Source organism: Podarcis tiliguerta (assembly GCF_965153285.1).
Source record: "Podarcis tiliguerta genome assembly, chromosome: 9".
NCBI classification, from domain to species: Eukaryota; Metazoa; Chordata; class Lepidosauria; order Squamata; family Lacertidae; genus Podarcis; species Podarcis tiliguerta.
Window position 1 is genome coordinate 20284790 of NC_139542.1, and position 12502 is coordinate 20297291.

General features: G+C 45.5%; 1 protein-coding gene across 1 annotated transcript; it reads right to left on the reverse strand.

Annotated features, from left to right (window-relative positions):
- Nucleotides 1-106: 106 nt before the first annotated feature.
- Nucleotides 107-9239, reverse strand: LOC310657624 (alcohol dehydrogenase class-3). Its single transcript, XM_083398573.1, has 9 exons — nt 9111-9239; nt 7046-7147; nt 6661-6802; nt 6312-6399; nt 5481-5700; nt 3292-3552; nt 2254-2389; nt 955-1093; nt 107-460 (listed from the first exon to the last, which is right to left on the reverse strand). The coding sequence occupies exons 1-9, from the start codon at nt 9120-9122 to the stop codon at nt 427-429; spliced, it is 1134 nt and encodes a 377-aa protein (XP_083254699.1). The 5' UTR covers nt 9123-9239; the 3' UTR covers nt 107-426.
- Between the last annotated feature and the right edge of the window lie 3263 nt (nt 9240-12502).

A 12502-nucleotide genomic window follows, 5' to 3' on the forward strand; every position in this document is an offset into this window, starting at 1 on the left:
GCCTTTCCCACTCTCCACTTAATTCAGTCCAGGTTTGAAATAACACCCTCCAAACTTGCATGCTATAACCTGGATTCATTTAAGAAAAGGGGACAACGCAGCTGTATGCCTTTGTAGGAAAAAGGTTTTAATCATATTCTTCTACTCAGGTTAATACCTCCCAATTGCAGGATATTTTAGAACAAAAAGACACTGTACTTGAGTTCAGTCTAACAGCAGTCAACAAAGTGTTTAACTGCAGAGATTTCTGGCACTTAGTGGTACAGTAAGACATGAACAGATACTAGCTGTGTCTACGATCAGCGTTTTGTTCACATCGTCAAGAGCAGGTGATGCTTCTAACTGGAACAGCTTTTCCTAAATCATTTTTGACCAACGCATCCTGAATTACTGTTGCACTGAGTTGAACTGCGGTGGAAGTTTTCTTCAGGCTTCTTGAAACTTCAGGACACTTCGGATGCTGCAAGAGTGAAAGCAAAGAGCTCAGATCATGAATTTGATTTGTACTGTCAAACTTGATTTGATCTTATTTAAGAAAACTGGTACAGTATCATGCAGCCTTCTGCAACATGGGGCCACCATTGGTCACACTGATCCTATGGGCAAGGCTTCGAGTAGGAGAGACGCTATTCACTCCTGATGATCATGGGGGCACTGGGGCAGCCACTACAACAAAACATCACAGGGTTGTTTTGAGGAAAAGAAGACTGCTATATGTTGGCAGGATAAAGGGAGAGAGAAACTTACCAAGGAAAAAGAAATCTTTCTCAATGGTTGCTTTTACAATAAATATGCACCCTCCTGTCCCAAAACATACAATTTAGGTAACTAAAAGGTAACTTCTGAGTAGACATATATGGGGTTGCGCTGTCAGTGATGCTGTCATTCTAAAATCTGTCCCAGCACACAATATATAAAAAGTAAATTTGTTGACAAACAGCAGACAGTACCTACCTCTTTCCAGCATGCATGAGTTCAAAGGCTTCATTAATTTTGTTAAACGGTAAAGTGTGAGTCACAAATTCATCCACTTTTATCTTTTTGGACATGTATTCCGCTACGAGCTTCGGAACGCTCTCCACACTCTTCCAACCTGTTAGAAAATGAAATTATTGTGTACCAAATGTGATGTGACACAGCAAGATGGATGAAGCAGCATTACAACAGTAGTACAGTGGTACCTCAGGTTACCTACGCTTCAGGTTACAGACTCTGCTAACCCAGAAATAGTGCTTCAGGTTAAGAACTTTGCTTCAGGATGAGAACAGAAATTGTGCTCCGGTGGCGCGGCAGGAGCAGGAGGCCCCATTAGCTAAAGTGGTGCTTCAGGTTAAGAACAGTTTCAAGTTAAGTACGGACCTTCGGAACGAATTAAGTACTTAACCTGAGGTACCAGTGTATCTGTGTCAGACAAGGAAATCTTAATGATGCAAGCCTGAAAGAAAACTCTCTTTTCTCTCTCTCTAAGCTAGAAAGGTAGAGTTGTCTCTTGGCTATCCTTGGCATGCTATATTACTGCATTTGTAGTGTGGCTGCAGCAGCAATAAGAAACCTGGAGCCTTTCAGATGTTGCTGGCATGGCCAATGGTCAAGAAAGATGAGTTGCAGCGCAGCAAAATCTGGAAGACCACAGGTTCAGCACTCTATGGTGCAGCAGCCTTGGGATTGTCTGTGCACAATACTGAACTGATTACCTGAAATTTGCAGGGCAGTAACAAGCTACTTGCATTAAAATTGCAGCAGACACAGGAATTCTCTCATGTAAGAGCCGGACGTTTGACTTTCAGGTTTGCAAAACAGAACACCTACTTCCGGGTTTGCGACGTTTGAGTTCCAAGTTGTTCATGAACTAAGCTCTTCGAAAACCAAGATATGACTGCATGTATAACTTAAAGATACCCTTTACTAATGAAGATAATCATCCAGAAGATACTTAGGAACGTATTGCATTAAGAAAAATTGTGGAATCTCCTCTAGGCTTTTTCTAAGCAAAAAGTCTACATGGGCAAGTGCAATGTGTGCTTTTAGAAATTTGGATTGGAGCATAAGACTGGAACACATGTCTCTTGCAATTTTGATGTCCTCTCTTAATGTCCTGATGTATACATGAAAGGGTTATGCCACAAGTTTGCTAGCCTTTTAAGATTCATGGGATTCATGAACAGTTGTCCATTTCCTGTGCAGAAATGCACAAGAACATATTGCGACTGTCCAATGCAAGACAGGTTCATAAACACCCCAGCAAAGTTATACCTCCAAAGGCAGTCCCTTTCCATGTTCGTCCAGTGACTAGCTGGAATGGACGGGTGGCAATTTCTTGACCGGAAGCAGCAACACCAACTATGACACTCACTCCCCAACCTTTGTGGCATGCTTCCAAGGCTGCTCTCTGTGGGACATGAAAGAAAGAAGGAGCAAGTGATACAAACAAAAGAAGTGGATAGGTGGAAGAGAAGCATAGTTCAGTAGCAGAGCACATGCAGACAATCCCAGGTTCAATCCTAGCATCTTCAGGTAGCAGGAGATGGGAAAGAGCTGCTGCCAAGGTAAACAATGCAGAGCTTGATGGACCAGTGGTCTGACTTGGGATAAGGCAACTTCTGGGTGACGCTGTGGGTTAAACCACAGAGCCTAGGACTTGCCGATCAGAAGGTCGGCGGTTCGAATCCCCGCAACAGGGTGAGCTCCCGTTGCTCGGTCCCAGCTCCTGCCAACCTAGCAGTTCGAAAGCACGTCAAAGTGCAAGTAGATAAATAGGTACCGCTCTGGCGGGAAGGTAAACAGCGTTTCTGTGCGCTGCTCTGGTTCGCCAGAAGCGGCTTAGTCATGCTGGCGACATGATCCGGAAGCTGTAAGCTGGCTCCCTCGTCCAATAAAGCGAGATGAGTGCCGCAACCCCAGAATCAGCCACGACTGGACCTAATGGTCAGGGGTCCCTTTACCTTTAATGTTCCTGGAGAGATACTCCAGGAAACAGTATATTTAGAAGGAATGATTGGTAGGCTGCTCAGGAGATCACCAGTTGCAAATATTTAGAGATGCAAATCCAGAACTGGCTATGGATATTGGCTATGGCATCTAAATGCAACCTTCATGGCTACAGATCAGCACAGAGTACTAGCAGAGACCTCCCAGTTCTGGAGATGGCGTTGATGGATGCTGGTCTGACTAGACAAAACAGGCCTTCACCAGGCATTTCTGATGACTTTCATTATGCTCCCATCCATGCCCCCCCTTGCCACATTCCAGGCTCCGCGCTCCCTAGGGTGCTACCTATGGACAGACACTTACCATGACACCAACGTTACCGATGCACTCAAATGAGTAATCTACTCCTCCATCCGTCAACTCCACCAGGACCTCCTGAATGGGCTTCTCAAAGTCCTTGGGGCTGATGCACTCTGTGGCCCCAAATTCCTTGGCTTTTGCAAATTTGTCCTTGTTGAGGTCAATCCCGATGATCCGGGATGCACCTGCCACCTTGCAGCCCATGATTACTGCTAGCCCAACTCCACCCAAGCCAAAGACAGCACAAGTAGAGCCAGGCTCCACCTGAAAGAAAGAACATTCACTTGAAGGAGAACAGTTCTTAACATCGAAAAAATAACAGCTCTGTCTGCTGCAATAAACCCGCCTCTGGCAAATGGCTCGTTGAGCTGAGTTAAGTCTGCTCTTAGAATTAACAGCCATCCTACTTTGAACTAGTAACACAAGCTAAAATCATTGCTTGCTATCACTGCCCATCTCAGATAAGGAAGACACATGCCTGATAGTTAACTCTTTATTGGCTAGAGAAATACAGCAGCTCCCCCAGTGCTCTGGATACACATTCTCACACACTTGCAGCCTCTAAGCAGCAGTCCACAGGTCTGAGCCCTATGGAGCAACTGCAGCAACAGTGGGGACTCTCCTCCAGCTTATATACCCTCCTCTTGACGGATTGCATGCCCACAGCCTGAGACTTCTCCTGCATGGAAGTCACTGCTGCTCTTCCCTTTTCAAGCCCCTCCTGGTTCTAGGGGACAGCAGGGTGGGAGAAGGTGGGGAGTCAACTGACCTGTCCTTCATCTGAGCTGTACCTTCTTCCCACATGCCTGCCTTCGCCTAGAACTGCCCCGACTCCCCCTGGCACCTGCCTTGTGGACTGTGCCAAACCCCATAAATCACTGGTCCACTCTCCTGGGTCACTCCCCAGCCCCCTGCCCTGCCTCTGCTACACACTCTTCAGAGCCCTGCCAGTCCATGACACTGGCTCTTCTAACTCACTGGTTGGATCTGCAGCCCCACGGGCTTAATTAGGCATGCAAGGCCTTTTTCGTCAAGCCATACTTAATGCCAGGGTGGTGGGTTTGAGCCCCACATTGGGCAAAAGGTTCCTGTTGGACTAGGTGACCCTCATGGTCCTTTCCAACTTTACAATTGTATGATTCTATACCCACCAGCTGTCAGATGTGGGGTAAGTAAAGACGTCAGAGGGCCGAAAGGGGGCATGCTGACACAGCCAATTAACTGCCCTGTGCACAGTGCTTTGCAAGCCCTGGTGGTCAGCTGATCAGACCCAACTCACAATTGCAAGCAAATGTGGTCTCTGCCAAACTGGTGCAAGTGAGCAGATGAGGGCTAAAACCCTTTTCCTCCCCAATGAAGTCTCCCAAGGGGGCGGGGGAATTAGGTTTAAGGGAAGGTTCTGCCACTTAATTTGTTTTATGAGCTGTTTGCACTGCAAGGAGTGGCAGAAGCAGCAATGGCATGGAGGTGAAAGGCACCCCAGCAAAGTTATACTGTACCTCCAAAGGTTTAACTTAACTCCTGTTTAAACAAGCTGTGCTTCTAACTTTCAAGACACGGATGTGGAGCCACAGCTCGGGTATGGGAGGGGCGGGAGGGCTGTAACTTCCTGTACTATATTTTCTCTGTTATGTGTGGATTATATGGCTGGGAGTGGCGGCCGAGACCATATAACACAGGTCCTGAAAGATCTTCATAGGCTCCCAGTAGGTTTCTGAGCACAATTCAAAGTGTTGGTGCTGACCTTTAAAGCCCTAAACAGCCTCGGTGCAGTATACCTGAAGTAGCGTCTTCACCCCCATCACCCAGCCCGGACACTGAGGTCCAGCGCTGAGGGCCTTCTGGTGGTTTCCTTGCCGCGAGAAGTGAGGTTACAGGGAACCAGGCAGAGGGCCTTCTCCGCAGTGGCACCTGGCCTGTGGAATGCCCTCCCAGCAAATGTCAAGGCAATAAACAACTATTTTACTTTTAAAAGACAACTGAAGGTGGCCCTGTTTAGGGAAGTTTTTAATGTCTGATGCTGTATTGTTTTTGATATTCAGTTGGAAGCCGCCCAGAGTGGCTGGGGAAACCCAGCCAGATGGGCAGGGTATAAATAATAAATTATTATTATTATTATTATTATTATTATATAACGCTACTCTGTGCTCAAGAGTCAGAAAAAAAATCAACAGGAAGTCAGGGACCCCAACCTTTGCAGTGTTCAAGGCTGCTCCATAGCCTGTAGAAACCCCACATCCCAGCAAGCAGACTTTGTCCAAGGGAGCAGAAGCATCTATTTTCGCCAGAGAAATGTCTGCAACAACAGTGTACTCCGAGAAAGTGCTTGTCCCCATGAAGTGGAGAACCTGTTTTCCTTTACACGTGAACCTACTGGTACCATCGGGCATCACTCCTTTTCCTTGGGTGACTCTGCAGAATAAAATCAGAACAGACGTGTTGTTTAGAGAGCACGTATGGTCACACCAAAATGCAACAGGCCCATCAGAAAAAAAAATTCTATTGGGGCCATACCTTTATTAAGCCAACCAGAATATAGTTTAGGGTGCTTTGCAAGACTTGACAATCAGCTGATCGCTGCTGCTTTATGGTGCCTGCAGACTCTCTTGGCTGAGCCAGGTCTTTTCAATGCCACATGTGGCATCACATGTAAAGCAGGTGGGTGTGGTTTGGCCAAAATGGCCTTGCAGGCCAAATGGGGAGATCTGCCACACTTTATTACGTTTCTGCCTATGTGCCAGAGAAATTGAGAAAGGGATACAGTCTCTGTCATTCTACACAAAGCAAGAGACTTCTCCAGATGCCAAGCTCTCTGCAAAGCTCAAAGAATTTGGAAAGAATTTGCGAAGCTTAAATAATTTGCACTTTGTTCTGGGCAACTGGGAGCTGGCGATCACATCAAAATTAGTGTGTGCTTTTGGCCATCTGGCTGTTGCATTTGTGAACCCCTGGCACTGAAGTCCGTGCTCTGTATGACAAAGGAAAAGATGGGGGAGGGGGAAGAAGGGGAGAAAAGGACCAACCTTATTTTCTGGCAGAGATTAGTTTTAGGGTTTAAGCAAAACTTGCATTCTCCACATTGTGGGATGTACAAAGGGATTACTGTGTCTCCTGGAAAATACAAAGAGTTGGTTTTTTTATTTTTTTAAAAATGTTTCCAATACTGTTAACTGATAAAAAGTACAGTGTGTTAAAACTAGATGTTCTATTAGAGCATGACATACTAATAATTTTATACAAGTGGCGTGTTTTGTGCTCTCGAATTGTTCCAAGGCAACTTCTGATGCAAAGCAATGGAAATATTTCTGCTGAAGGGTTGGCCGAACTACGATGAGCATTAGGGTCCTTGCATCTTAAGCAGAATCCCCTTACCTGCTTTGAATTTGGTCACTCCTTCCCCAACACTCTCCACAATCCCTGCTCCTTCATGGCCAAGGATAACAGGAAAACTCCCTTCAGGGTCAGCACCACTTAGAGTATAGGCATCCGTGTGACAAACAGCAGTGGCAATGATCTACAAAGTCATGAAGAACAATCAGATTCAGCAGATTATTTGACAGGCATTGTGTTTTCAGGGCACTGGAGTTGTAGGGCAGCGTGGGTCTTGCGCCTGTGCTTCCCCCTCAGCCGCCCTACAGTGGCAAACTGCGTGGAAGCTCCCTGCCCCCAGGGTGTCCACGTGGCTAGCTATGCCTCTGGGTCAAATATACCAGTCCCTAATAGTTTAGGGCAAGCAATGCTGCAACTATTTCATTACCTTGATACGAACTTCATGAGCTTTAGGTGGTCCAACTTCCACCTCCTCAATGGACAGTGGTTTACCCGCTTCCCAGGCAACAGCTGCCTTGCATTTGATAACCTAAATAAGAAATGGAAAGAGTGCACAGCAAGCTTGTATAATGAGCTTCGTTCCTTAGAGGCTGAAGTCACACACTACAGACGCTTCGGAGATGACACCCTGTCGGAACTGGGGGAGCTCAAACTGGACCTTTGCTGGTTAACAGATTGTCAAACAGCTCTGAGAGCTGCTTGTGCATGCATTTGTGATGGTGGGGGCACCCTATTTGTTTACTTGCATCATTTACAGGCTGCCCCATGGCTAAAAAAGTTATCTCAGTGGCTCACATGAAAATAAAAGCAGTTGAAAAATGTGAGCGCAAAAGCTACGGTCTATGAAAGGCCAAACAATTCTAGCATCTGTAGAACCTGAGAGATGAGGCAAAATATACAGGCACAGTTCCTCTCAGTCCCATGAAGCAATAGGCCTTCCATGTTTTACCTTTTTCTCTCGCCCATCCCAGGGAAAATTCCTGCAAATACCCAGGCAAGTAGCAGTGACGAGAAGGTCTACCTCCTCAATATGTTTGAACAATAAGTGAAAACTACATCAAGTTACTAACCCGATAGAAATCAACTCCATGTAATTTGGTGATTATTGAACGTAATCCTGTTTGCTACAAATGGAAGTGGTTGGTACATTTTATCACCTACAGCAGATGGCAACTACATACTGGGCAAGTATTATGAGGCAACCTATTGGTTTTTCTTAATATAATTTATATAATGCAATTCAATTCTTAGCATTTGTTACTAAAAATGTAAAGATAAAACTGATAATGGCTCCTATTATTAGTGTGCCCAAATCCTCTGTGCAAAATAGTGACAGATAAACAAAACTCTCAGTGTCACTGAAAAGAAACGCATTCTATTTGACCTGTGCTGCATGGCTGCAATGTCCTAATTGACCAATTAAGAGTGCAAGAAGAGAAAATGAACTTGTTATACAATTTGTTCATTCCTTCAGTGACAACCTCTTATTAAGCACAAACACTACTGCCATGGATGTTTTAACTTTATTTATTGTATATCCATATTGTACACTTTTGTAATAGGAAAAGTATGTAAAAACTGTGGCAGTAGTGTTCCTGCTTAACATAAGGTTAATGTGTGTTTATGCCAAGGGACCAGTCACAGAAAATTTAACCAGCCCTAAAACTGGTTAGTTTCTCACAGAGCAAAGTTCACAAAGATCATATGCCAAGTAAAATATTTGCATTCTTCAATTTCCCCTTCAGTTAGGGAATTTCAAGTTTAAGAGTGAAATATGGAAAAGGTTTTAGTAAATGATTTACATATTCTGCATAAAAGGGTTTTGGAAATAACAGTCAAAATGAAGTTTTTATAGGAGGACCTAGTTAGAATCTGGTGCAGTGTATTATATGATATGTGTAGCGTAAGAGCAACGCAAAGACTAGTTTTATAACTTATGTAGGCTAAAGGAATCCGGACGATAACGTGGGCCGCCGCCGGAGCCCTAGCGGTTAATCCGTGCCAGTCGCTTTCCCCTGCGTTTTTGCCCCATCTTGACGAATTTCCCTGGGGCGCACCTCTGCATGTTTACCCCCGAGAGCAAGGGCCGTTGACTTAAGTGGAGCTTACTTCCGAGTAGAGTGCGCACTGGGGCGCGACCTCCAAGTTGGTGCCTTTCTGCCGGCGCCTCGTCGGAAGTAACGAAAACACAAAGGGCGCCCGGGAGCCTAGCTACGCCTCTGCTCGCCCGTTGCAAAAGGCTCTCCCCCCGCCCCCAGACCCCTAAATTGACCCCGACTCGGAAGCTTTCCAAGTTCAGACGTGGGCTTGCAATCCTGCGCGCTTCCCTGGGAGGAAGCCCCACCGACGAGGAAGCACGCTCGGCCTGCAAGGGAAAAGGCAGCGGCGCGCTCCTTCGCCGCGCCGCGTTGCCTCCCGTTTCCTTTGCACCCGCAGGAGGGGAAAGGCGCCCGCGCTGCTTCCCCGGGGAATGTTCGACGGCTCCAACTTACCCCGCTCGCCATCAGCCGCGCTGCTCCGCCGCCTGCAAGTGCCCCTTTCTCGCCGTCCGCAAAGCAGCTGCCGAGCGACTCGGGGGCATGCGCGCTCCTTCGAGAGCCGCCCTCCAAGCAGGGGCGGGCCGAGGAAATAGGGCGCTGCTCCCTCGTCTCGCTCGTCTTCTTAGGGAGAATTGCAGTGCCCTCTGTCGAAGGATGCTCGTTCAGGATGAATTCCGCTTCAGGAGGTTGCGATTGCAAGCGCAGCTCCTTAGGAGGCGGGGGAAGTCCTGCAGAAATCTGTGGGGCTCGAGCAAACGTTTAGGAAGAATTACCGAAAGGGTAGAGTTGGAAGGGACCACAAAGGTGAAAGGATGACCACAAGGATCATCTAGTCCCAACTCCCCTGCAATACAGGAATCTTTTCCCCAAGGCAGAGCTTGAACCCACGACCCTGAGGTGAAGAGTCTCGTGCTCTCTTGAGCTATCGGGCTGCAAGGTTATTGTCGTTTTGTGGTTATGAATATCTAGGCCTCGGCTTTTCACTTTGGTATTTTCCCTCACAACTCTTGTTTCCATCTGGCCCCTTAACTGACACATCCATGACAGGATTTTGAAACTGGCTAAACTGTCCGAACAGTCAGAAGTACAACCTGAGCAGCTTGGAGATTCAGAGGCAGATTTGTCCCCCAGTAGCTGGACTAGGCCATGGGAGTACAGTGGTACCTCGGGTTACATATGCTTCAGGTTACAGATGCTTCAGGTTACAGACTCTGCTAACCCAGAAATAGTACCTCGGGTTAAGAACTTTGCTTCAGGATAAGAACAGAAATCGTGCTCCGGTGGCGCAACAGCAGTGGGAGGCCCCATTAGCTAAAGTGGTACTTCAGGCTAAGAACAGTTTCAGGTTAAGAACGGACCTCCGGAACAAATTAAGTACTTAACCCGAGGTACCATTGTATTTGGTTGCATTGCAGGTCTGGAGAATTTGGCCTGAGGTTGACTTTGAGGCTATTGTAAGCAACTGCGTCTCTTAAATCTTCAGAAACTATCAGCAAACATCTTCAAGGCCCCAGTGTAAATACCAGTATTCCCTTATGTACACAATGTCCCCCTTAATACACAAACAATCTTCGTTCATCCTGTCCAGTGTTGGTGTTCATCTCACTCCTAAGTTTACTATACTAGCTACTAGGTTGTTTTGAAAGCATCCCAAGTGAATTGGTGTCGGCGGAATATTAAGGAAGCGTAGATACCTACACCTGTGTTTATACAAAGTGACACCTACACAATCCACCAGCCCTTAGTTTTCCTTGCTGATGGATGAGGCCTGAATGTCTTTACTTCCAGCTCTCAAAGAGTCCCAGGGCAACTCACAGTTAGACACTGGTGGTTTTTGGAGTGGGTGGGAGTGGAGCAGGCTCCCTATAGCTGCTCCTGGTAGTTAGTCCTAGATAGAACAGTAATCTGAGACAGTGTGGAAAATTAAAATGTAGACTAGACCCAGCCAAGGCAGCTAGGTGTTCACGTTGGCCCCAAATGCTACAATAACTCTGCCTGGTTAAAGAAGTCATATTCCCACTTAATGAACCATGCCTCAACTTTTGGAAAAATATTATTTTGGTACAGAACTTCCTAAAGGCCAAAAGTATATTGTTATAGGATTGTGGTGGTTGAGGTAGATTGATTGTCACTTTTGGAATTCCCTATCAGCCAGTATATCTGTAAAACTGGATTCTTTAGAAAGAGAGACTGCTAAAGGGTGAAACCAGTATCTGTGGAGTTAATTGCTGCAAACCAAGTTTGTAGTATCTTTTTGCATGACTAAAAAATACAGTGGTACCTCGGGTTACAGACGCTTCAAGTTACAGACTCCGCCAACCCAGAAATAGTACCTTGGGTTAAGAACTTTGCTTCAGGATGAGAACAGAAATCACACAGTGGCAGCGGGAGACCCCATTAGCTAAAGTGGTACCTCAGGCTAAGAACAGTTTCAGGTTAAGAACGGACCTCCAGAACGAATTAAGTTCTTAACCCAAGGTACCACTGTGTAGGTGATGGTAACCACAGAAACTACTAATAGCAATACTTCCAGAAGGTGGGTTAAAAGGGTTAGAATCTTCCCTCCTCCTCTGGTTGAAAGGGATATCATTGGTGTGCAAAGGACAGCAATAGTCCGGGACCAGTCTTGTCTTGAAGTGGGTTAGGAAGAGACAGAGAGATTTACCTGACTTGCTCTCTGTGCTGAATCCCAAACTATGGCATTGCGGGGCTAAAAACCTAACGGAGGAGCAAGTTATGTTAATGTGCTAATGTTGTGAGTCTTATGCTCAAACTGCCTTTGTTTGTAAGTAAAACCATATGTCACAAATACACTATCTCCAGTGATCTTCATTCCAAGAAAATGAGCTACCACCACAAAACCTCTTGCTGCTTGGAGATGGGAGTAACAGTATTATTCACGTGAATTATTATGTCATTCCACCTTTTTAAAGTTGCCACCTTTTCCCAGGCAGAGTTATTCCACCTTTAACAGCCTCATGTAATTTAGAAATTCAGTTCTGCAGTTTTTCTGATCACTTTTCTTTTGTTAGGAAAAAATGCTCCTGTTGGATTTGTGTTTTTTGTGTGCCTATTAAATACACAGAGGCTTTTACAAAAAAAAAAAAAGGGGGGGGGGAGAAGAGCTAACCTAAATCTTCATGTTATTTCTGATGAATATGGAATATAGAACCAAAATGCAGTTGGCTGTTACTTAAGCTTGGGTATGAGAACATGTCCTGTGCTATGAAAGTTTTAAAATGGGATAAAATTCCCATATATTATAATATCAGTTTATTTATTTATTTCTCTGACATCTACTAGTGTTAAAATAACCGTAAAATCAAGTTCTTGATTTTTATTTTCAGGATGAAATATTGAGCTTCAGAATCCATACGAAGAAAAAGTTAACGGTAGGTGGCACTATAACATTCTAGATAAATTATATTTCAGTCACTGCAGTGTTATGGCTTTTAGGCTTCCTGTGTTTAGAAAAAATTTCTGTATTTTGTGTTGTCTGCTGAGGAACTCTTTGCAACTACCACATAAACTCTGAAAATTGCAAAAGATTCTGGGGTGTGTGCTAGGGTGCCCACAACTCTCCTGGGGAGCTAGCTCTACCCATCTCACTCTTCCATTGTCTCCCGAGACAGACGGATGCCAACAGTAGACCCTGGAAGGGTAGAGCAATAGCGGTGAGCAATTAAATGTCTACCACTGCTGTTCTTCTCAGTGAGGAGCCTCTGATAGCCTTTACCTTGGGAAGAATATAATACTAATGACTTCCAGTAGATTTGTAATGAGAAATGAGTCTTAAGCACTAGGTGTCCGCTTCATATTTAAACCTATGCAGTGTAGCAATTTGC

Excerpts from the sequence above, each read along its gene's own strand:
- LOC310657624 (XM_083398573.1), bottom strand. Across the intron at positions 6,803-7,045 it reads CTCATGAAGTTCGTATCAAG|ATCATTGCCACTGCTGTTTG; the intron begins GTAATGAAATAG and ends ATGACTTTGTAG. Across the intron at positions 2,390-3,291 it reads TCGGTAACGTTGGTGTCATG|AGAGCAGCCTTGGAAGCATG; the intron begins GTAAGTGTCTGT and ends CATGTCCCACAG.